This window comes from Mytilus trossulus, chromosome 11 (genome assembly GCF_036588685.1).
Source record: "Mytilus trossulus isolate FHL-02 chromosome 11, PNRI_Mtr1.1.1.hap1, whole genome shotgun sequence".
Classification (NCBI taxonomy): Eukaryota; Metazoa; Mollusca; class Bivalvia; order Mytilida; family Mytilidae; genus Mytilus; species Mytilus trossulus.
The window spans coordinates 43332919-43358947 of NC_086383.1; the positions used below are offsets into that span (position 1 = coordinate 43332919).

A 26029-nucleotide genomic window follows, 5' to 3' on the forward strand; every position below is an offset into this window, starting at 1 on the left:
CTGGTGCGGGCCTCTCTTAAGCAGTCAGTGGGCCCCCACTTATGAAAATTCCTGGATCCGCCACTGCAATCCTTTTGGTCAAAAGTTAAATCTTATTTACATTTTTGATTTAACACCTTTTTCAGCCCCTTGGGTGAAAATATAGCTTCATTTATTGTTATTGGGAAAACTACATTTAAATAGAATGTTTCTATTTGAGAGCCCCAGAGGTTTTAAATGTAGCATTATATCATGTTATTTCCTTCACACATTGTGTCTTTAAACACCAGGTCATTTAAAAGTCATTTATGATATGTAGAGTATTTAAATTTCTGAAATGCTGACTAACAACACACATTTTATTTATTTTGAAAGGGTAACACCAAATCGTGACACATTTCGGGTTATTTTCAGTGCTATTGTACCAGATAACTAGAAACGGGTAAAGATTGAACTTATTTAAGGCTTCAGAGACAACAACGAGGTGGACTGATTTTTTTAAAACATCAAATGATAAAATCTGAGACTATAACACATGAATAGCATTAAAGAGTCTAAGGTTGCATGTACCTGTCCTGATCGCATTCCAGTAATCATGATAATATCCAAAGAATTTTAAAGTATTTAAATATTTAAAAAATTAACCCAACTATATAAATGATAATATATATATTTACTCAAATTATTATGACTTGTTTTAGATTTATGCATTCTTATACACAGAGATGCCCAAACCTTGAAAGTATCAGTCCTTTGCAGGGGCAGATCCAACCATTTTAAAAAGGGTGTGTGTGTCCCAACCCAGGAGAAAGGTGTGGGGGGGGGGGGGGGGGTGTGTGTGACAACCATATGTCACCAATCAAATGCATTGATCGTCCAAAGAAAAAAGTGGGTTCCACCCCCCATAACCCTCCTTTTGGATTCATCACTGCTTTCTCACTTTAGTGCAGAGACACTTTGAGAAAAGACTTTTACTAAAAAAAAAAAAAAACTTGTTAAAACTGTAAAATGCTTAACAGCATCCAAGACATGCAAAATAAGTTGGCTTTTAATTCAAGAAAATCTTGACGTTTCGAAATCATTTATATTAAATGTTTTGAACTCAGATAATGGAAATCTATTAATGTCCCACAGAAATGCTGAAGAACTTTTCAAGCATATCCCTTATTTACTCCCCTCTTTTCCAACAGGTGTGGATCCATAATTTAAAAAAAAGGACCCCTTAATAGCAAAGCAATGTTTAGAGAAATACATGAAGTTGTAAAAATTATATGCATTCATGACATTATATATGAAACTCTAAAAGGGGGACCTGACCCCCTGAACACCTCCTTAAATCCCCCTCTGTCCTAGTTACATGTATCTTCCACCTTCAACAGAGACTTGCGAGATATATCTACCTGGTTATCTGTGACAGCAAACTGGAAATAGCATACTCTAAAGTCAATATCTTATGCATCATGTGCATGTTATGTAACAGCTGCAATGAAAATTAACCAATGTTTGATATGCACTTTATGTAAAGCAATATCTTTTGATCATATCACATCAAAACATTCTGGGGTCAAACATTGAATATTATAGTCTCTTTGACACTGATCAAGGACATTCAGGCTGATATCAGGGTTATCTGTAGTCTCATGTTCCAGGAAAAGGATGAGGGTAATTGTCTGAAATGTTGAAAATACATTGAAATAGTGCCACATGTAGAAAATGTAGAAAAACACTTTTTTTGTTGGAAAAAAAAGGGTGGCAGTTTCACAATGAACAAAAAACATCTAAAAAATTGAAAAATGTTTTGTACTTTGCTTTTTTACAAATTTGTATGAAATTTAGTGAATAATCATGTAATGACATTAAAATTAAGTTTCATCTGGACCTTTGGCTAAAATGGCATAGTTCATGTTGTTTACACAATAATCTGATCATTGCTGATTGCAGACAAAATTTAGTACATGTTTTTGGAAATATTCAAAAAGCATAGCCAAAAAAGTTTTTTTTGATAGATATATATATATGGAAGATGTGGTGTGAGACAACTCTCCATCCAAATAACAATTTAAAAAAAAGTAAACCATTATAGGTCAACATGGTCAATGTACGGCCTTCAAAACGGAGCCTTGGCTCACGCCGAACAACAAGCTATAAAGGGCACCTAAATTACTAGAGTAAAACCATTCAAACGGGACGGTCTACTCTATATAAAAAAGGAGAAACAAGAAACACATATATAAATTACATTAACTGAAATGACAACTACTGTTCATCAGATTCCTGAATTAGGACAGGCATGACAGGTGCAAACATTTGCATCGATCAGGATTAAACGTTTTATAGTCTGTTTTATGCAAACAGAAGTTGTCTTATTTGTTTCATGCAAAATATCAGTAACTTACTTACAAAATGTACTTAATATGAACTAAACTACTAATGACATGCTATGACTATTTAATTCTATTCAATAGTTACTGAAATAATTATCTTTATCATTTTATACGAAAAAAGTATCAACCATTTGTGTGTTTTTCTAGCTCAAATTGCCTCCTTAAAAGACGCTTCGTCAGTGACCTGTTACAATTATTTAGGTCAGGAATCTGGGCTATTATCTCCAATGATTTTCCACTAAAGGTAGTCAACATCTCTGTAACAATCGTAAAAATAAACTTTTAAAGTTGGGAAAAACTGTGAGATGCCCCCCTCAGGTATAAACCATTGTATTGTATCATGTATTGTATTGGACAATACATATCCACAATCTACACTGTCATGACTGTAATAGGTGATTTTAACAGTGTTTAACTGAGTGGACAGTATCAAACAAAATTTAGCTTTTTGTTTATTTTGCTTGGTTGAAAAAATTATTTAATTATTGAATAATCGAAGAATTCAAATAGAGAAAAATATTGAAGGAGTGACAATGTGACCAAGCAACGAATTATTTCATTTATAAATGCATGTACCGCATGATTTGATTATCAGTGTTGTTCTGTCACAGTTGAATATTTTGTGATATTTGAATTCTTTGATTATTTATTCTTTTTATTGCATTTGCAAATGGCTTTTTAAAATTTAAAGTAGAAGACATGTAAAGAACTTAATTTATCTTCTTCCTTGCGTTCTTATTAATTTGGTTTGTTCGAACATTATCTATGTGTTAATTGACAATGCCAAATTATCAGTTTTTGTTTCACTTGGAATTCAATGTAATTCATTGCAACCAATGAAATAAGTAAACACTTTTTACTGAAGATCAAGTTTTTAATTTTCTGATATATACAAAATGCATCAGGTGCATTTCACTTTAATCATGTCATGCATCATGTGCATGTGTGCATCAGTAATCACTTGGAAGTGTAAAAGCCTGCAATAACTGCATTTATATAGCGATTAATTCTGTATATATTTTGTATAAAACTATGATGAAACTAATTGACTTAACATGCTTAAGTTTAAAACAAGTTTTAAAGAAAGGCGAAATGTACCAAAGGAACTTTCACACTCACGTTGAAAACACACTGACAGGCAAACCATGAAAACGACCACAAAAGGCAATAAACAGTAAACAATATACAACAAAGAAAACAAAGACAAGCTATCCCAGGCAACATAGGATCCAGAGGGGGGGGGGGTCTGGGGGTTGGTACCCCCCCTTTTTTTGGACGATCAATGCATTTGAATGGGGACATGTAGTTGGAACCCCCCCCCCCCCCCCTTTGTCCTGGGTTAGGACCCCCCTTTTTAAAATAGCTGGATCCACCCCTGCAACATGAATCCCACAAAAAAGGGGGTGATCTGAGGTGCTCTAGTAGGGTAACCAGGTCCTGCTCCATATGAAGGATCCAGAGTGATAAATTGCAATTAATCAAGCACCAGTAAAATACCATTGATAATGTTTGATATTCAAGTGCAATGTTTCATATCCATGTACATTTCTTGAATTTTTGTCAAAATAGAGACTTTTCTATAGAAATCTTAATCTTAACTTATTGACAATGACAATGTAAGATTGTAAAATCCTCTTTTTATTCCAGACATATATTGGAGATATTTTGGTATCTGTAAACCCATATGCTTCATTGAATATTTATGGAGATCAGGTAAGATAAATGTTTTATAAATTTTAACCCTCTATAATAATCGAGGGTAAAATTTTATAATTTCGGTACTACAATTTGTATATTATGTATATATTATAGAAAGTCAAAATTTATAAAATACTGTTATTATAATATCTGATGGAAAAGAACAAGAACACTGCCATACTAAATAATTGGAAATAAGATAAAATATCCAAAAAATTTTTACTTAAAAACAATTTACACATTTATAATTACATGGCAAAAAAAAATGAAAAAAGAGGGGGAAGGGCTTCCCCAAGCACCTTTGAAACAATCTACCTATTAAAAATCATGGCATTCCAGATTGGCTTTTGACAGTTATATAATTTTCCACCACCAGTTTTGATGATGATCTTTTTATCAGTTTAACGATTATTTACATTGACATAAGATTGACTTGAAACAATACACAGATCTGGTGATATTATACACCTTGGTATGATAATATTGATAAAGTTTGTGTAAACATACTTAAAAAGTCTACAAACACCTGTAAGCACCTGCTCAGGTGAAGAATTTTCCTGAGATTACCTCAATATATTTTGACTATTGATTTTAGATTTATCATGTTTATTACTGTCAATTTCATGGATTTTATGACATGATAATAAAACTTTTCTTTTTAGATTTCTGTGATCAGATTAAAAATTTATAGAGAAATAAGTCATTGGGTTTATACCAAGGCCAATTATAGAATTTTCCAAATACACATACAGACTGAGAAGCCAATAGGTGAAAAGATTCCATCTGAGAAATAAGAAACTCTGTTGAACATTTAAAATAGCATAATTTTATTTAATTAACTGATTCATTACCATGGTAACACATACAAAAAATGTCAAACAGAAACCAAAGAAAACCATTGAATTAAATGCAGACTTCAGACCAGAAATTATCTGACATTTATTTTAAATTTGGGATGGCACCTAGCTATACATAACTCTGTCTTCAAAAATTATCATCTGAACTTAAGATCATTTGGGAATTGGCCGTTTCAGAATCTAAAGCATCATGGGTAATTTCATTGTTTTCGTACCCTAAAGTGAAAATAACGTTACGTCATTGTTTATTACGTTTTAAACCAATCAAAATGCTTAAGTGTAAGCTTTTGAAAATACTACCCAGGATGCATTAGATTTGAAACGGCGAATTGACCCTTAATTATGACATAGAATTTCTGATTTTTTGTTGAATATTGCTGAATAGGTTCTGGACCCTAGCTGAATGCATACTGAACCAAATTTTAAGATCTGTAAATGCTGAAGCACTTTCTCCACATTTACAAAGGTCTAACAAATACTGAAAACTTACTGGACTGTTCACATATGCTGAAAAGGTACTGTTTTATTTTCTGACAAGTTCAAACTGTGCTAAAATTCAGACATTAAGCACCTTAACCAATTTAAATTATTTTAAATTATATTTTGCAGATTGGGCAAGATTATGGCAACCTCAAGTTACTTAGTGATATGCCACCACATATATATGCCCTGGCAACAAAGGCGTACAAATGCTTGATGAAATCTGGTGTGAGTCAATGTATGTTAGTTAGTGGAGAATCAGGGGCAGGTAATTTACTATAATAATAATAATTCTTTATTTAAAGAGGGTTACACAGTTCTTCCCTCATGAAATACAATGAAATATAACAAACAATTACAAAATATCAAACAGACACACATACAGGAATAATGAAATAAAAAATTGTCATGAAGTATACAATTTTCAAAACAGGTACTAGCTTGTGTAAGGTCATCATACCTTTAAACATATTTATAAGATTTACCAAATTAAAATCTTCATTTAGTCTTTGTTGATAAATTAAGAAACCAACATGACCAAGGTTCAAACACTTTTGAACTTGTAAAGTTGACCTGGCTAAGAGAGGCAGTTTTTGAATATATCATTTATCCTTCCACAATGTTCACTGTTCAAAACAGCATACTTGGGTACCCCATATTTCAAAGTGCTTTCTGTGGGTTCCATGTATGATTGGAACAGCGCTGAAACACAAACTAATGATAACAAAATACACCAATCTTGCTGATCAATGAGAACAAGTAAAGAAATCATCAGTTTCATTGTCACAGCTTGCTATTGAATCAATGGCATTTATATAATGTAATTTCAGAAATTGCGTTAAATTTTCATTGCTTTTGAACAATGGAAAAAAATCCAACCTTTATTGTGGTGTTTACTGAAAATGCTTCATACAATAACACTTATAAATTTGAAATGTGAGTTTTTATTATTTTGAGAATATGACGTATCTTCAAATATAATTTTCACTGTAAATAGAAACATCACAAAAATATCCAAATTTACTGTACATGGAGACAACAGATGAAAGGTTCAGATATATATATGTATAAAAATAGACTTGAAAACCATCTTTTATGTGAAAAAAATTTATAAATATTATATTTAATAGGTAAAACAGAATCTACCAAGATGGTTGTGGCTCAGCTTGTCAGAATCTCAAAGTCAGCCTCTTCAAACTTAGTAGAACAAATAAAAGAGGTAAAGAAATGTTCTATCTGCTCAGTTACTTTTACGTACTACAACTAAGTCAAATATTTAATATGAAAAAGTTGTAGATTGGGATGGATAGTTGTGTCATTTGCAACCATACAACATCTCTATATTTTATGCACTCAATAGTGCAGATTTTAAAATAATGTGAAATAAATACTGTACATTTTATATCAGATATTATCAGAGCAAACATTAATAAAAGTTCTCCATGCAACTTTCTCCATGTTTTTTTTTTTTATTTCAGTTTGATCTGCATTGCTTTGGTAATAATTAAGTTGAATATAAAATATTCAAATTGAAAACAATACTGAGAAATTATCTCAAGACTGAAAAAACTTCGAATTGCAAAACATCAAATAAAAAACATAATATTAAGATGTTATTTTACAGAATCAAAAAGACTTTTATCGTACTACACAATGATAGCTTGATCTGTTCAATCTATACTGTTTTTTAGACTCTGAATGATTCAAAGTTTTACATAATATATCATTAGGAATCAGTCATTATTTTGTTGACCTTTATACATGCTATAAGTGTCAATGTATATTTGTTCTGCCTTACAGAAGTTCCCTTCAAAACTATGTTCTAAACAATGCCTTGATATAATTTATTGTTTTTGTTCGAACAAATATTCTACATCCATTATATCATTATGAACATTTTAATACTACAGTTTTTATAAGCCTGTTTAAGGGACGTATTATGGTACACTGTAGTCTGTTCGTCTGTCTGTCCGTCTGTCTGTCTGTCTGTTATCAACATGTCAAACATTAACATACATGAGCTCTTTTTTGTTTTTCTTTAATTTTAGATTTTTACATTTCTGAGTAATGGTGTTTTATTCATTAAAAAAGGGGTGATTTTCAAGTTTTTGGATAATAACTCAAGAATACTTTCACCAACTTGCAAATTATTTTGGTGAATTGTTCATATCTATTGACATGAGCTCCCTTTTGATTTTTATAAAGGAGTAGGTTCAGTAAGACCCCTTTTTGGCCCCAAAATATAGCAGTTTTACAAAATTGTAAAAATGTAAAATATAATTTATTTTTTTGACCGTTGAATGCTTCTGCTACATAGATATGGGCTGTTTTTGACAATACAATGCACATATATCAGGTACTAGCACCATTAAGTCTTGCTGAATTACTGAAATCTTCACAATTCTAGCATTTTAGTTAAATTTTAGACGGTTAATTTCCGTGCAAAACGAAAGTGATTTGTGTTCATCCTAAATATTGAAATGGAAGTTGTATTTGATAATAATACATAACATTTTTAAGGTTGAGGATGAACACGGATGTGGCTACTTTCATTTTTGACAAAAACCATCTGAAAAATGACATTTTTCGGCATATTTGGTAGATTGTTCATATTTGAGCTTGAATCGTGTCGTTTTAATGACTAAATCAGTTAAAATCTTTCACATACACAAATTGAATCAAATAAAATAGACACTCAAGTGTTTAAAAAGTGGTCAAAATCTTTCGTCAGATGAACGTGAAATTTGAGGCCAAAATCAGTCTTTACCGGAATTAATCCTTTATGATTTTATGTGTTTTATTCATAAAAAAAGGGGGATTTTTGTTCCTGGTTTTCTGACAAAAAATCAACAATAATTTCAGCAGTTGTTATATATGAAACTTTGATGAAATGTTTATATACAGTATATTAAATTGAGCTCCCTTTAAACTGTTATAAATTGTACATTTCTGAGTTATGGTGTTTGAATTATTAAAAAAGGGGAGATTTTCCAGTTTTCAGACAATAACTCAAAATTGCTGTCAGCAATTCTCATGAAACTTTGGTAAATTGTTTATATCTAAAGTAAGCTTGAAATCTTTTTGGATTTTCATAAGTTTCTAATATGACACTGATAATTCATTGAATTTTTTTTTGTAGTCTGACAACAGATTTACTTAGCACAGTGTACGTATTGCACAACAGCAAGAAATCTTAAATTGAATATAAATTCAATTCATACAACCAATTTCAAGTTCTGTGACTACATTTATTCAGAATTAACCTATACTATGTTAAATATTTAATTACAATCCAAATTTAGACCTGTATCAATCTTGAATAATGTGTCCATTTTTGTCCAAACTGTTCAAGAGTTTGACCTTTGTTTGCATATCTAGCTACGCTCAGTAAGGCAGCTTATTGTTCTAGTGGAAATAATGTTACTGAATGTTTCTTCCTATTTTAACTTATATTATGAAGGAACTTCTATTTCATGACAGAAAATGCTGGGTTTTTTTTGTAGTCTTTTATGCAGACCGTACATTTATTCATATTTAAGCTTTTGAATCTTTTTGAAGGATTATTTAACTACAGGAAACAACTATTTTGCAGGTGAATCCACTTCTTGAAGCTTTTGGTAATGCACACACAGTGATGAATGATAACTCAAGTCGCTTTGGTAAACTGATAGAAATACAATTTCTGAACACTGGTGTAGTCGTAGGAGGTAGGTGAACGTTTTTAGAACAGTCTTCAAATACAGTGGCTGCTTCATGTGTTTTAGGTCTCTTGGTCTGATACATTATGATAAACAGGCCCTTTGCCAGGAATTTCCAATCCCCCAACTCATATTTAACAGTCACAATTCGAACAGAACATTGACTTTAACAGTGCTTATTTGTTTTCAGGACGAACCCCCCTGGCTACGGGTATGATAAAACCAAGTTTTTGTTTTGTAATCATGTTCCCTCTGTAAGGGTATTACCTAAAAGGGTTATAATTATTAACATAGACAAATAAAATACACAGTGTATAATTATACACTAGTGTAAATATGAAGTGGAATAATATTAGGCCTTCAACAAAGAGTAGAGCCCAATGACCATACTGTATAAATCAGCTTTAAAAGGCTTTTAAAGGCTCCTTAATGGAAAATGTGATTAAATTTGTACAATATAAACTATTGGATTATAATAAAACAATTTATAATAAACAGTTATGACAGAAATGAACAAATGAATATCACTGAACAACAGACTCCTGACTCAATGTAACAGGAACTCACAGAGGTGCTCAGGTTTATGCATGTTGAATAGCACACAACCCTCTGTAATCTGGAATAGTGGTCTGACTAATTATATCGCAACATAAGAACAAATATCTGCTACCCAAGAGAAAATAAATCTGGAATTCCACTGGAATCCCAGCTGGAATTTTGATGGGATTCCAAGTGGGATCCCACCTAATTCCACCGGGATAAAATTTCGGGAATCCCGCCAAAAGTCCGGGATTTCCGATGTAAATCCCGGTTGAAATATACTGGGATCCCACTGGGATATTGTGGGAATTCAATTGGGATCCCACTGGGATAAAATTTCGGGATTCCCGCTAAATAAGCGGGATCCCGATGTAATGTACTGGGATAAAATTTCGGGATTCCCGTTAAAGAAGCGGGATCCCGATGTTAATCCCAGTGGAAATATACTGGGATTCCCGGAAAAAAAAGCGGGATCCCAAAAATAAATACCAGCAGGATATACATGCACCAATTCAAATTGCACTGCCACTGGGATTGAGCCGATTCCTGGGTTATTTATGCAAAAGGATACATGTCATGTTTTCCTTTCTGTTAATTAATTTGCTGTCTGTACGTCCAACTTAAGTTGCTGAGTAAATCATGGTAACTGGAATATCTGCATGCAATCTGTTTCGTCGGCAGCTCCATTTAAAAAGATCAGTATATCCCCTAAAAGTATGAAAAAAATCCACAAAGAATCATTTGTTCAATACGTTTTGAAGCAACAAATTCAATAGAAATATTATTGCATGTTAATATTTATAGAATACAGTAGAATGGAAGCTAGTCCAAATAATTATGAAGTCTCGGAAGGTTATTTTAATCTTTTTGCAAATTAATTACCTTCCCCCTTTTTTTTATCCCCTGACGATAAATAACTAGCGACTTATTATTTTCACCAAATAAACATAGACACAACTGAATTAAATTTTGACATACCTACTATTTATGCCTGTTATGTGACAAGTTAACAAGTTTATTCAGTGTATATATGTTAAAAATAAATACGTCTGAGTCAGAATATATTTTCAGTTTATGCTTTCAAGACTTTCTGATGTTGATTTGCTCAGATAAAAACCATACAAATCATAGTTCCTCAATTATTTATATTTATATTCATTATATGCACATATACACATGTTTAATTAAATTATTAATGCACTTATCTGAAAACATCATCTTCGTCCTCAATGTCCATAATTCAGCGTGAACAAATTTTGATGACGTTTTTACCAGTACACAAACGTCGACGTGACAATCTCGCCCCAAATTATATCGGCCAAGTTGATCTGTCTCCGTAACGGTATTATAAATAAATTAAAGTTATCGCATAAAAGTATTAATTACTGGCCAGTTTTTACTAAATATAAGAAAGGAATACTTTAGTAATCGGCATCTGGTGCATGCGGATAAGATAGTGGCTCCATTATTTAGGACAGTATTTTCTTGGGTCGAACTGTTCAGTACAATTGAAAACAAAGCACGTGGTCATCATTTTTTTTTTTAACTTTTTACATAAGTTAAGAGGCCAACGTTTTACGACGTCAGTCATTATCTTATCATTGATACCGGACGAAAACTAATAGAAACGCACTTATGAGAACTTGGGGAACATTAGAAACGCCGAAGCTTGTCTGGCAAAACACCCGTTGACATTTCCTCGGACGACTTGTCATTATATCGCGAAAATCTCAGCATTTTTCTGACTTATAAATATCTGTCAAACTGGATATTATGTGACACTTAAATGTGATTGGCTTCACCTGACAGCTTTGGTGTCATACACATTGTTAATTAACACCAATAACCTATACTTGATGTTTAATATTAGAGACATACGTATACACAAACAAAACACTTGCATATTTTCAACAACATAAATTAATTATGGTTCATACAATTTCCCGTTTTAACTAGACTGGGATCCCAGCATCAGAAAATTTTCCCGATTGGGATCCCGGCTTTAAACAGTTCCTATTGGGATCCCAGTGTCTGATATTTATCCCGTTTCATCTATACTGGAATCCCGGCTTCAGACAGTTATCCCGAATGCGATCCCAGTTTCAGATATTTATCCCGAATGGGATCCCGCTTCCAGATGCTTATCCTGGCTTATCCCGACAATTTCACCGGGATTGCATTGGGATCCCGATCGATCCCGTTTTCGTTTTCTCTTGGGTACTCATTAAAGATATTCTACAGCTATCAATATTTTACACAATTTATTTCATCAGTTTGTCATTAAATTTAGTCCAGCTAGTGCAAAAATGTATTATTCATTTGATTTTTTAAAGTTGAATATTTGACTTCCAGCAAAAGTGACAGAACATATGTTAGAGAAAAGTCGATTGGTCCATACATCAGACAGGGAGAGAACTTTCCATATTTTTTACTGTATGGTAGCAGGATTGAATAAGTATGAAAGGAAAAGATATTTCTTAGCAGACAGACCAGAATCATACAGGTACAGAATAATGATTACACAGGGCCCCAGATAACTTCATTTTGTTTGAAAGTGTTGAACAATTAAAAACTTTTCTGGATTCGAATAAATAGCAAAAGGGGTATTGATGTCAATTATTATCTAAACATTAAGAATATTTTTTTTAAGTCTTCTTTCAAGTTAGTAATTATATAAACAAATTATTATGATGTACACCATGGTTGTCATAATGTTGTCTTAATTAGGACCCAGCCTTTAGGCGAGTCGCCCTATAGTGATCAGTCTGTCCGTCCGTCCGTCTGTAACACTTTAACTTTGTGTCCGCTCCATATCTAGAGAACCATTATGATTTCGTACTTTATACTTAACATGTTTATTTACCACCACCAGAGGGGGTGTCATGATGTTTGTACAACTTCCTAGGTCAAAGGTTAAGGTAAAAAAACTTTGGTTTAAGTTGACAACCCTGTGTCCTGTGGTGAAGATCGTGGCTGCTCTATATCTTGAGAACCATTATGATTTCAAAGTTTATACTTGACATCCATTTTAACCAACACCAGAGGATGTGTCATGATGTATGTACAACTTCCTAGGTCAAAGGTCAAGGTCAAAAACTTTGGTTTGAGTTGACAATCCTGTGTCCTGTGGTAAATATCGTGTCCGCTCCACATCTAGATAACCGTTATGATTTTATACTTAATACTAAACATGTTTATTAACCACCACCAGAGGGCGTGTCATGATGTATGTACAACTTCCTAGGTCAAAGATCAAGGTCAAAAAAACTGGTTTCAGTTGACAACCCCGTGTCCTGTGGAGAAGATCGTGTCCGCTCTATATCTTGAGAACCGTTAACCAACACCAGAGGGTGTGTCATGATGTATGTACAACTTCCTAGGTCAAAGGTGTGTCTGTCTGTTGGTCTGTCCATCGCTAACAAATTTGATCCACACTATATTTTGAGAGGACAGCTGTTATTATTTCATACTTTATACCTGACAAACATTTTCAACTTAACATATATATTAACCCACACCAGAGAATGTGTCATAATGTATGCATCCTAGGTCAAAAGGTCAGTCCGTCGGTCTGTCCATCTGTTCGTTGTTCTTAACAAATTGTGTCCGCTCTACCTCTCGAGAACCGTTAATATTTCATACTTTATACTTGGTGGGTCATAATATATTGAAGGTATGATTCTAAAAATATGTGACAAATATCAATTGGGCAGCACCTTTAAACATATTGTTCAAACATCAATCCATATATCCAGAAGTCACCTTAGAGTAGTCAACAATGAGTTCACATCATGCAGTCATATCACTATTATACTATGAAAGTAAGTTGAGAATACTTATCAGTTTTAACTTAAAATCTTAGAATAAAATCACACATGAGACTATGTAATAACTTCAAATAATGCTTCATATCAGATTATCCATACAACTTATTTACCCCACGTTATTGTCAGCGGGGCCCACAGAAATGGTATCTAGATGGTTTTGTATTTTGTCAATTTGAGATTGACAATAGCATTTTTGGCCGAATTTTAACTGTTATAATAGATCTGTAATTTGTTAATATGATATATACCATGCTTTTTGTGCTGTCTTGAAATATTAGTGAAGTTAGAGGTTGTTTTCCTATGTTTTATCCCTCACTGTTTCTTTTAGATCAATAATACTGTAATTACATAAGTTTTTGAGATTTTTTTAGGAAGGACAAAAATGCAAGTTTATTTTATTACAATTTCAGGGATATCTGCCTACAGATATTTGTATCAGATATAAAAATGTTCTTTCAGAATCTATAAGTTGGTATTAATTGTTACCATTAACCGTACACCACTTGTAACTTTCTGTCTTTCCATTTGCCCATTTTCATTTAAAACACAAGCCTTAGTCCCCAAACACATACTGTATAAACATTAATTTTTGTGGGGTTAAATTTTCGTGGTTTTGTATCCAAAAGTAAGTTCGTGTGGATTAATTTTCGTGGATTTTAAGATTAGAAAACAATTATGTAAATGTAACTTTATAATTTACAATATTCAATAAAACTTATCTGAACTTTCACCGTTGGGAAAAATCAATAATTGCATTTTATAGTAACATTGAGCACTAATCAAGTGGTGTAGTCTGCACACGCTAATATGGGCTTTTACACACCTTTGATGTTTTATCCAAGGGCAATGATTGTTTAATAAATATATTACTACTTGAGGGCATTACAGACGCATTAGACTGTTGAATGACATTGATTGACAGTTATTGATCATTACTAATTACTGTTCAAACAAAGTATTAGGATTATCATCTGACTTAAAGAAAACCTTTGAATATCGATGTCTAATCAATTAACCTATTTTTATTTTAATGTATGCATTTGTGACCCGCCATGACATTTGCAGGCTTATGGAGGTAGAACGTCATTGTTGATTTTTTTTTAACTACATAATAATTTTATTCATCAAATATTGCTTGTCATTGTTAAAAAATTATAAACATGATAAATATCGAGATTCAATGAAAACGTATTTGTGAAGAAAAGATAAACACATTCCTTGGCTTCTTTTTTGCGGACACCGAACTATACATCATATATACGTTTTGAAGTTTGACTTAATCGTTTTAAATGAAAAATATTTGAATCTACATTTTAAATTAATATACAAAAAATCAAATTTCTGCTCTGTAGATTTCCTTTCATAAATGAAGTCTGAAATAAATCCATGATAAATGCACCGCATTGAATGCTTATAAGAGAACACCTACTTATAAACTGTTACGCGTCGCATACTATGTTTAGAGACATGCATAATAAATCTAAATTAAAAAAGGAATTCTTAAAGCTTAGTTGGACAACTTTTAAACTAACTTCATCTCAACAAGTTTAAATAACATGTTTTAAATTGAGCTACAAACAAAACAAAAATGCTCTAAAGACTTTCTTTCATAAATGAAGTCTGAAAAATATCCATAATAAATGCACCGTATCAAATACATATATGAGAACATCTACTTATAAACTGTTACGCGTCGCATACTACATGTATGTTTAGAGACATGCATAATAAATCTAAATTAAAAGGGGGAATTCTTAAAGCTTTCTTTGACAAATTTCAAATTAACTTCATTTCAACAAGTTTAAATTACATGTTCTAAAATAGAGCTAAGAATTGTTTGTATTGTAGTAAATTTATTTTTTTTAAATTTTATTCAAATACGCTATTGAACACCACTAAGAGCCAATAAATACAATAATTGTGTATTTTATATATATGTGCCTTCAACAAATAAAATAGATTTCGAAAAAGAGTAGGCTATAATGCCGCTACAAGGCAGCACTCGCACCTGCAAAGTGGAAAGGGATTAATATAGTTGCAAAACTTGTTTCCCAATCCACTATAAATAAATATGTTTAAACTAAACTAAACAAATAAAAGTCGTCATAGAACAGTCTCATTTTCATACCGTTATTCGAAATGACTCGTTTCATTGCTATTACAACAAATATGTCATACATGTAATAACATGACAGAGAGTTTGTTTTGTTTCTGAATATTCTACATACATATACAAAAAAGCAATTTTTAGACAATTTTCCCTCCTAAGCCTGGAAGTGGCTAGTCACATATAATTAACGGCGTTTTTATTACAATGACGTTAGATACCTCCATAAGCCTGGATATGTCGTGGCTGGTCACATTTATGTTCATCAGTTATATAATTGTCAATAAGATGTTGTCAGATCATAAAATAATATAAATCTACAGTTAAATTTTCGTTGGGGTTTTAATTTCGTGGATAATTCTTATCCACGAAATAAACGAAATTAAATCCCCCACGAAAATTTCTGCTTTTACAGTAGTTCTTTTATTTTGAGAAAGTTTGCATACATTTCATGCATTTATAACCATAGATGGCCCACGGTCTGTGTTAAAAAATAAAACTCCTCTCCTTTCCTTTGCATTCTTTTCAAATTTTGAGGGGACCTCAGTGGCCGAGTGGTCTTCATAGTTACTACGCACTGTAATCACAAGCCAGAAAAGACTGAGGTTGTGAGTTTGAATCTCGCTGGTGATGTTGCACTGGACTCCAATCTTAATTGACTAGGATTGTCATTTTTCCTATCGAAAATCAGTGGTTTTCTCCAGGCACTCTGGCTTCCTTATCCAATAAAAACTGGCTGCCACAAAATAGCCTAAATGCGGTGCTTAAAAGTGGTATTAAAACACAAAAAATCACAATCAAATCAATTTTTGATGGAATGATCCTCTGGAACAGATTATTCTCTCTCCATGTCAATCATTCTTTTGAATTACTTGTAGAATTTTGTTTTAATGACATATTAACATCAAATTGAACATTTATATTAACAGGTTAGTTGACCCTGGTGATGGTACACCAGTATTTACCAGTAATGAAGACTACCAAAGATATCATGAAATGATGGTTGATATCAAACACACAATGAAAGCTGTAGGATTTTCAGAACAGGTTAGAATAATGGACTTGTAAATTTTGTATCTTAAGAGTATGCTTATAAAACATGTGCCTTCAATTATATTTCATTTGCAATATTAGAATTAGAGGATATGGTATGAATTTGCCAATAGGCTATTTTTCGAATCATGTCTTTCACTTGAAAGACTGTTAGTTTTGTATGCCTCTACAACAATAGAAGACATGCCTGTATCCCTACACTATCAATGTTTCAAGCACTTTCAGAATCTTCAATATGCAGGGTAATCTAGAAATGATGAATTAAAATATTTTAGAAATAGATGAGACAACTCATCACCAGAGACAAATGATGTAGAATTTAACATAGGAAGACCTATGGCCTTCAACTATATATGAGCAAAACAAATACTGTATAGTAAGATAAACATTTATGAATAAACATTTTTTATTGAAATGGAAGATGATTATATTATGCATCTTTACTTATTTTAAAAAGAGCCATATATTTAGTAATATAAGCAGTTTTTTTATTTCAGGATGTAGATTTGATTTTAGCCATTATGTCTGGCATCCTACACCTGTGTAACATAGAGTTTGTCCAGGAACCAGAGTCAGGACAAGTTATTATACTCAATGAAAATGAGATTGATGCAGGTTAGTACAGATCTAAGATAGGGTTAAGAACCACAAAATTAAAATATGTGTAGATTAGGCATTTTTCTGTTTTAATTATAATGGCTGCTTATTTACTTTTCTGAAATGTGGTAGAGGACAGTATAAGAAATTGAATTGTATGCATAGGTGTATTACCACCATTGATTTCCCCCTATTAATCTTTGTTAAATGCACTTTTTAGCTCACCTGGCCCGAAGGGCCAAGTGAGCTTTTCTCACCACTTGGCGTCCGTCGTCCGTCGTCGTCGTCGTCGTCGTCGTTAACAATTTACATTTTGAACTTCTTCTAGAGAACCACTGAATGGAATGGAACCAAACATGGCATGAATGTTCCTTATGAGGTGCTGACCAAGTGTTGTTACTTTGTAGCCGATCCATCATCCAAGATGGCCGCCAGCGGGGGACTTAGTTTAACATAGGACACTATGGGAAATGCATACAAATGACTTCTTTTAGAGAACCATTGAATGGAATGAAACCAAACATGGCATGAATGTTCCTTATGAGGTGCTGACCAAGTGTTGTTACTTTGTTGCCGATCCATCATCCAAGATGGCCGCCAGCCGGGGACTTAGTTTAACATAGGACCCTATGGGAAATGCATACAAATGACTTCTTTTAGAGAACCACTGAATGGAATAAAACCAAACATAGCATGAATTATCCTAATGGGGTGCTGACCAAGTGTTGTTACTTTGTAGCCGATCCATCATCCAAGATGGCCGCCAGCGGGGGACTTAGTTTAACATAGGACCCTATGGGAAATGCATACAAATGACTTCTTCTAGAGAACCACTAAATGGAATGAAACCAAACATAGCATGAATATTCATTCCTTATGGAGTGCTGACCAAGTGTTGTTACTTTGTAGCCGATCCATTATCCAAGATGGCCACCAGCGGGGACTTAGTTTAACATAGCACCCTATTGGAAATGCATACAAATGACTTCTTTTAGTGAACCACTGAATGGAATGAAACCAAACATGGCATGAATGTTCCTTATGTGGTGCTGACCAAGTGTTGTTACTTTGTAGCCGATCCATCATCAAAGATGGCCGCCAGCAGGGGACTTAGTTTAACACAGGACCCTATGGGAAATGCATACAAATGACTTCTTTTAGAGAACCACTGAATGGAATAAAACCAAACATAGCATGAATGTTCCTTATGGGGTGCTGACCAAGTGTTGTTACTTTGTAGCCGATCCATCATCCAAGATGGCCGCCAGCGGGGGACTTAGTTTAACATAGGACCCTATGGGAAATGCATACAAATGACTTCTTTTAGAGAACCACTGAATGGAATGAAACCAAACATGGCATGAATGTTCCTTATGAGGTGCTGACCAAGTGTTGTTACTTTGTTGCTGATCCATCATCCAAGATAGCCGCCAGCCGGGGACTTAGTTTAACATAGGACCCTATGGGAAATGCATACAAATGACTTCTTTTAGAGAACCACTGAATGGAATAAAACCAAACATAGCATGAATGTTCCTTATGGGATGCTGACCAAGTGTTGTTACTTTTTAGCCGATCCATCATCCAAGATGGCCGCCAGCGGGGGACTTAGTTTAACATAGGACCCTATGGGAAATGCATACAAATGACTTCTTCTAGAGAACCACTAAATGGAATGAAACCAAACATAGCATGAATGTTCCTTATGGAGTGCTGACCAAGTGTTGTTACTTTGTAGCTGATCCATTATCCAAGAAGGCAGCCAGCGGGGGACTTAGTTTAACATAGGACCCTATTGGAAATGCATACAAATCACTTCTTCTAGTGAACCACTGAATGGAATGAAACCAAACATGGCATGAATGTTCCTTATGTGGTGCTGACCAAGTGTTGTTACTTTGTAGCTGATCCATCATCCAAGATGGCCGCCAGCGTGGGACTTAGTTTAACATAGGACCCTATGGGAAATGCATACAAATGACTTCTTTTAGAGAACCACTGAATGGAATGAAATCAAACATGGCATGAATGTTCCTAATGTGGTGCTGACCAAGTGTTGTTACTTTGTAGCCGATCCATTATCCAAGATTGCCGCCAGCGGGGGACTTAGTTTAACATAGGACCCTATAAGGAAATGCATACAAATGACTTCTTTTAGAGAACCACTGAATGGAATAAAACCAAACATTGCATGAATGTTCCTTATGAGGTGCTGACCAAGTGTTGTTACTTTGTAGCTGATCCATCATCCAAGATGGCCGCCAGCAGGGAACTTAGTTTAACATAGGACCCTATGGGAAATGCATACAAATGACTTCTTTTAGAGAACCACTGAATGGAATAAAACCAAACATGGCATGAATGTTCCTTATGAGGTGCTGACCAAGTGTTGTTACTTTGTAGCCGATCCGTCATCCAAGATGGCCGCCAGTGGGGGACTTTTGAATGAAATTAAACATGTTCCTTTTCTTATAAATGAGGTTGTGTTGTCACTTTTAGCCAAATTTTATATTTTTTTATATGATTTCAAAAACCCAAGTAGAATCAGGTGAGCGATACAGGCTCTTGAGAGCCTCTAGTTAAAAAATTGTACAGTATTTACCTTTATTTCTCCAAAGCAATACTTTGCATGAATAAAGTTTAATCCTTCCCAGTGCTACAGCAAAAATTTCACACTACATTTCATTGCATATAAGAAAGTAACCATCACCGGAAGTAAACAACCCAATTTTTACACTGTTTACCTGCTTTGCTAACTATGTAACCTTAACTTTCCAAAATATTTTATAAGACCATCAAATAGATAAGGAATAATGCTTTTAGACACCCAACATACATTTATACGTTTATGACTCAGAAAAATTTAATTGCTTTGAAATACAGGGTTTATTTTCTACAACTGTCAAATTTAAGGAATATGTTTTTAGGCCTACTTTCATACACAACAGGATGTGACGCACCATGATTTGGTGGTATTACACCTATAGCTGTGAATTCATCATTTTAAGCTTCACAATACATTAAATAGATGTGCGTCCATGATTTTGAAAAAAAGTTATGAACATGCTGAGGGTCCCCAAACTAGGCAATATGGGAATTGAATTTCCTTAAACTGCCTCTAGTATCAATTTATATTATTGTAGTAATTGTATACATGTGTATACAAAAAAAAGAAGATGTGGTTTGATTGCCAATGAGACAACTATCCACAAAAGACCAAAATGACACAAACATTAACAGCTACAGGTAATCGTATGGCCTTCAACAATGAGCAAAGCCCATACCGCATAGTCAGTTATAAAAGGCCTCGATAAAACAATGTAAAACAATTCAAACGAGAAAACTAACGGCCTTATTTATTTAAAAAAATGAACGAAAAAACAAAACAAATATGTAACACTTAAACAAACGACAACCACTGAATTATAGGCTCCTGACTTGGGACAGACACATACATAAATAATGTGGCGGGGTTTAACATGTTAGCAGGATCCCAACCCTCCCCCTAACCTGGGACAGTGGTATAACAGTACAACATAAGAACGAACTATAAAAATCAGTTGAAAAAGGCTTAACTCATCAGATAGACAAAAAATTATAATGCAAATTATATCATCTTTCTTTTCTTTACAGCTTCAGTATTACTGTCCTTACAGCCAGAAGATCTAGTAACAAAGTTGTTGGCCAATACAGCATGGGTAAGAGGTAAGGTTTTGATCTATTCTCTGAATATGGAGGCTTTTTTTACAATTTGGGTTGTTTACCTTGACAGTGGAATGATCGTTACCCTTGTCATTTAATTCTTTAGTCAGATACACTGTTATTTTTTTGTGTGATGCCTTAAGGTGGTACACAACACTACAGGGAGATAAGTCTGTAAAAATCAGTTTTTTTTTTTAAATAATCACTTTCTTGTGTTATACGGAAATGTTAAGATTCTCTATGGTTAAAATGAGTGTTTGTCAAATTGCTCTTTATCCATTGTAATTTTTCTGAAAAAGTGTGTGGTTCAAGTTTTTTTTGAAATTTGAACAGAGGGTGTAATTGAATATTTCATCAAAATTTATTTTAGATTGAACAAGCCAAATGAATTTTGGTGAAGTTTTTTGGTTGTAACCACCTTAATTACTGCTCTTAAGGTGGTATGGGAGTCTAAAATAAAAATGATAGAATTTGTTCATGCTTTGTCAAAATGAAGTATCTATTGATACATGTTCAAAAATGTTATAAAAATGATAGGTCACCGCGCATTTTCTCAAGCTACAGATTGTGACAAATTGACAAATTTTGTATGGATTATACATTATATACAGGAAAAAGCACCATTTTGTGAATAGAAACTAAACAAAATGATAGAATCGTATAATAAATTAGAAAAAGCTTTCAGACAATGCTTTTAGAATATCAAAAGAAAAGATAGGGTCACCGTACGTTTTTTCCGGCTAAAAGACAAAATAGGAAAATATTCATAAAAACAACCAAAAATAATCTGCACTTGTAAAAATTTAATATTTCTAAGTTATATTCTTATAAATTGATTCTTTTAAATGAAAATTCACATTAAATATTGCATTCCTGCATCAAATTTTGCTAACTTGATAGAAAATATGGACCTTAGATTCCCTGTTTTTTACAATCCAAGATGGCGAAAGACACCCATACCACCTTAATTACATTTGAAAGGTCTATTAAACTTTAAAACTTTGAATTTATTTTACATACTCTAATTCTGAGACTACCAAAACAACAAAAAAAAAGCCAAACTATTCTGCTTATGTAGATAACAAACAATACTGTAAACTAAGACCTTACTGAACAATATGAACTTACCATGAACAAGCAATGTGGTATTGTATTCCTTAAAAAAACTTTATCCTGTAACTTTATCTTTAAGACTGTATTTCACACCTATCAAATTATACATATATACTAGTAAAAATAAGCTATTTGTAACAATTCAAATAATTTAGTGTAAGAACAGGACACATAAAGGAAGAAAATATCCATTCATTGACCTATACTTGTTCACTTTTTATACATTGTGACTTGGATAGATAGTTGTGTCATTTGCCCATCTTCTTATTTATTCTGTCATCTTTTTTGATTGAGTTGTGTCCCTTTGAATTAGAAAGAATAGTAAAGTTACAGATTTTATATTGAGTTGAGCCCCTTTGTATGAGAAAGAATAGTAAAGTTACATATTGTATATTAAGTTGTGTCCCTTTGTATGAAAAAGAATAGTAAAGTTACAGATTTTATATTAAGTTGTGTCCCTTTGTATGAGAAAGAATAGTAAAGTTACATATTGTATATTAAGTTGTGTCCCTTTGTATGAGAAAGAATAGTAAAGTTACAAATTAAATATTGAGTTGTGTCCCTTTGTATGAGAAAGAATAGTAAAGTTACATATTGTATATTAAGTTGTGTTCCTTTGTATGAGAAAGAATAGTAAAGTTACAAATTAAATATTGAGTTGTGTCCCTTTTGTAGGAGAAAGATAATGTAAAGTTTAATACAGATTATATACTTGAGTTCAGTGTGTCCCTCTGGTGGAGAAAGAATAGTTTAGTTACAAATTAAATATTGATTTGTGCCCCTTTTTTAGGAGAAAGAATTGATAAGTTACAGATTATATATTGAGTTGTGTCCTCTTTGTAGAGAAAGAGTTGCTAAGCTACAGATTATAATTGAGTTGTGTCCCTTTGAAGGAGAAATAATCGTAAAGTTACAGATTGTATATTGAGAAGTGTCCCTTTGTATGAGAAAGAATAATAAAGTTACAGAGTGTATATTGAGTTGTGTCCTCTTTGTAGAGAAAGAATTGCTAAGTTACAGATTATAATTGAGTTGTGTCCCTTTGTAAGAGAAATAATAGTAAAGGTACAGATTGTATATTGAGTTGTTTCCCTTTGGAGAGAAAGAATTGCTAAGTTACAGATTATAATTGAGTTGTGTCCCTTTGTAGGAGAAATAAAAGTAAAGTTACAGATTGTTTATTGAGTTGTGCCCCTTGGTAGAGAAAGAATAGTAAAGTTACAGATTATATATTGAGTTGTGTCCCTTTGTAGAGAAAGAATAGTAAAGTTACAGATTGTATATTGAGTTGTGTCCCTTTGTAGGAGAAAGAATAGTAAAGTTTAAGTCTGTTCCTGAAGCTAATGATGGAAGAGATGCCTTAGCTAAGACAATCTACAGTCGATTATTCAGTTGGATGATACAACAGATCAACCTCATGTTACATGTAGAATATGATACGTAAGGTCAAAATAGTCAGAACCAAGTTGTATATCAAGGCCCTGCATGGGGTGTCCAAATTATCACATAATTACAATTTTTTGCCAATATAATCACATGATCATTAATTAATTTTTCAAACAAGATAAACAAATAATCAAAAATACAGTCCTAGATTGTCAAATAATCAAATAATCATGTAATATTTGGTATGGTATTCAAGTAATCACTATAAAAATGGCCAAGTTATCACATTATGAAAATCCCTTTGATGAGGCTTATAAGTGAAGTCAAAATAGTCGGAAACCAAGTGCATTATCTCAATGTTTTAAAGTCTTAGACTTATTACATCAGGAGTGGACAGGTGTGAGATTTCTAGAATTTCTTCATTTGCACGGGAGACTTCCGCACAAAACAGGATGGTTGGTAGGTATGTGTTTCTTTCTACTGGTTGCTAATAGGGTTTCATAATTCAAATGAGTTTAAATGGAAAAAAAATTTTTTTTATACCCGGAGTTTACGTCTATTATATTTTACTTCTTGTACATTTTAGGAGATACCCTGTAGGAGTAATAAGTATCCTTGATATGGCTGGGTTTGAGAACTTCCCCATCAACAGTTTTGAACAGTTGTGTATAAATGTAGCCAATGAACAGATACAGAATTATTTCAACCAAGCTGTGTTCACTGCTGAGATGGTGGCATATGACGAGGAGGGAATCAAACCACCAAAAATCAAATTCACCAATAACAAAGAAATATTAGATCTATTTTTACAGGTATACACAATTGCATTCAGAGTGTTTTTGTTTTATTCACATGACATTTTGGATCATCAGGTATTTATTAAATTGTTGTCATTCTTCAGTATACTTTTGTGAAACACTACTTTACTTCACTTTACTTTTTCCAAACACTACCGTAGGATTTGCATATACTGATAGCCAGTCAAGGTTGTTAAAAACTTCCATTTATTGTATACCAGTAGTTCTTGTCCTATATCTTAAAAGGGAGAAAATCAATTGTAATACTTCAATTAAATTGGCTGAATAACTTTATTGAGTACAATGTTTTGTACATGCCAAAACGTTTAGAATAATATAAAAAAAATGGGGATTGTTTAAAAGATCAATAGTTAAAATAATATGCTTATTATCTTAGATAATATGTTTATTTTTTCATGCAAGCAAACTTATAAGCAAACTTATATTTGCGCCTGTCCTAAGTCAGGAATCTGTTGTACAGTAGTTGTCGTTTGTTTATGTAATTTATACGTGTTTCTCGTTTCTCGTTTTTTCTTATAGATTAGACTGTTGGTTTTCCCGTTTGAATGGTTTTACACTAGTAATTTTGGGGCCCTTTATAGCTTGTTGTTTGGTGTGAGCCAAGGCTCTGTGTTGAAGGCCGTACATTGACCTATAATGGTTTACTTTTTTAAATTGTTATTGGGATGGAAAGTTGTATCATTGGCACTCACACCACATCTTCCTATATCTATAAACAACATGCAAAAAGAATTGACATAATTATTATTTGTAACCTCTATAAAGGCATGCACCAATTGAAGAAAATTGATTTATATTTGTAAAGAGTTTCTTCCCTTGTTTTGTTTTATAAAAAAACACATTGTTTGTTGATACAGAAATGACTTTCCAGAGATAATATTTAGATCCTAAGACCTTAATACTTCTTTGTTTTTCAGAGACCTGTAGGATTGTTTGCTATGCTGGAGGATGACTGTCGTCTGTCCACCTCTATGGATATCAGCTTTGTAGAAAAATTAAACAGAAACTTTGTGAAGAACAGCTATTACAAAAAGTCAAAGTCACGAGATCCAATCTTCACAATACTTCACTTTGCTGGACAGGTATGGAGTTTATTCAGAAGTTATAACTATTATTAATATTTCAATTAAAATATTATTCAGTTTTAGATTTGAAAATTTTCATGTTTCAAGTGGATAAATATTGTATCACACTCGCTGCAGTGGTAGTATTTATATAAATACATGTACTTAAAGATTCCAGCAATGTGCATTAAGAAATATTATCCCTATTTTGTGCAATTTTCCTTGGATCTTTTTTTGTGATAATTTTCATATCATGCTACTTGTTTGAGATAGAAAAATATCACTAGAAACTAAGCATGCACGTGGCGTTGCTAATGAAATTGACATGGAATTATAGGTCATCATAGGTAAAATAGCGATAAAAAGATTATCATTGTTCATTTCAACTTGATTGCCTTTCTCGTTTTCGCCGCCTCATTGAGATGATCACTGATAACCTATAATTATTGCTGCCTAAAACATGTTTAAGGGGAGATAATCAAATTTACTTAAACTTCAACATTGCTACATGTGGTAATTATAGAATTTTGTAGGCAGAACTTCTCTAAAATAGCTGAAAGGAGATTAATGAATGTCTGTATGTCTCCAATTGTTTTTTGTTCTCTTATCGTAAGTTGTGAAACTTATAATCAATGCTTATTTCTTAAAAACACAGATTAGGTTTGAATTTGGGTGGTATCACTTTAACTTTCTAGAGTTATGCCCCTTTACAAATGGAAAACATGC

General features: G+C 32.9%; 1 protein-coding gene across 2 annotated transcripts in view; it reads left to right on the forward strand.

Moving 5' to 3' along the window:
• LOC134691150 (myosin-IIIb-like) overlaps positions 1 to 26029 on the forward strand; it is a 67870-nt gene that overhangs the window by 1411 nt on the left and 40430 nt on the right. For both annotated transcript variants that reach the window (XM_063551434.1, XM_063551435.1), the window contains exons 3-13: positions 4011 to 4076; positions 5528 to 5666; positions 6529 to 6617; positions 8991 to 9105; positions 11989 to 12139; positions 16500 to 16617; positions 17121 to 17238; positions 20854 to 20925; positions 23340 to 23475; positions 24008 to 24233; positions 25157 to 25321. In XM_063551434.1, coding sequence (XP_063407504.1) covers positions 4011 to 4076; positions 5528 to 5666; positions 6529 to 6617; positions 8991 to 9105; positions 11989 to 12139; positions 16500 to 16617; positions 17121 to 17238; positions 20854 to 20925; positions 23340 to 23475; positions 24008 to 24233; positions 25157 to 25321 — 1395 coding nt within the window. The remainder of the gene's footprint in view (positions 1 to 4010; positions 4077 to 5527; positions 5667 to 6528; positions 6618 to 8990; positions 9106 to 11988; positions 12140 to 16499; positions 16618 to 17120; positions 17239 to 20853; positions 20926 to 23339; positions 23476 to 24007; positions 24234 to 25156; positions 25322 to 26029) is intronic.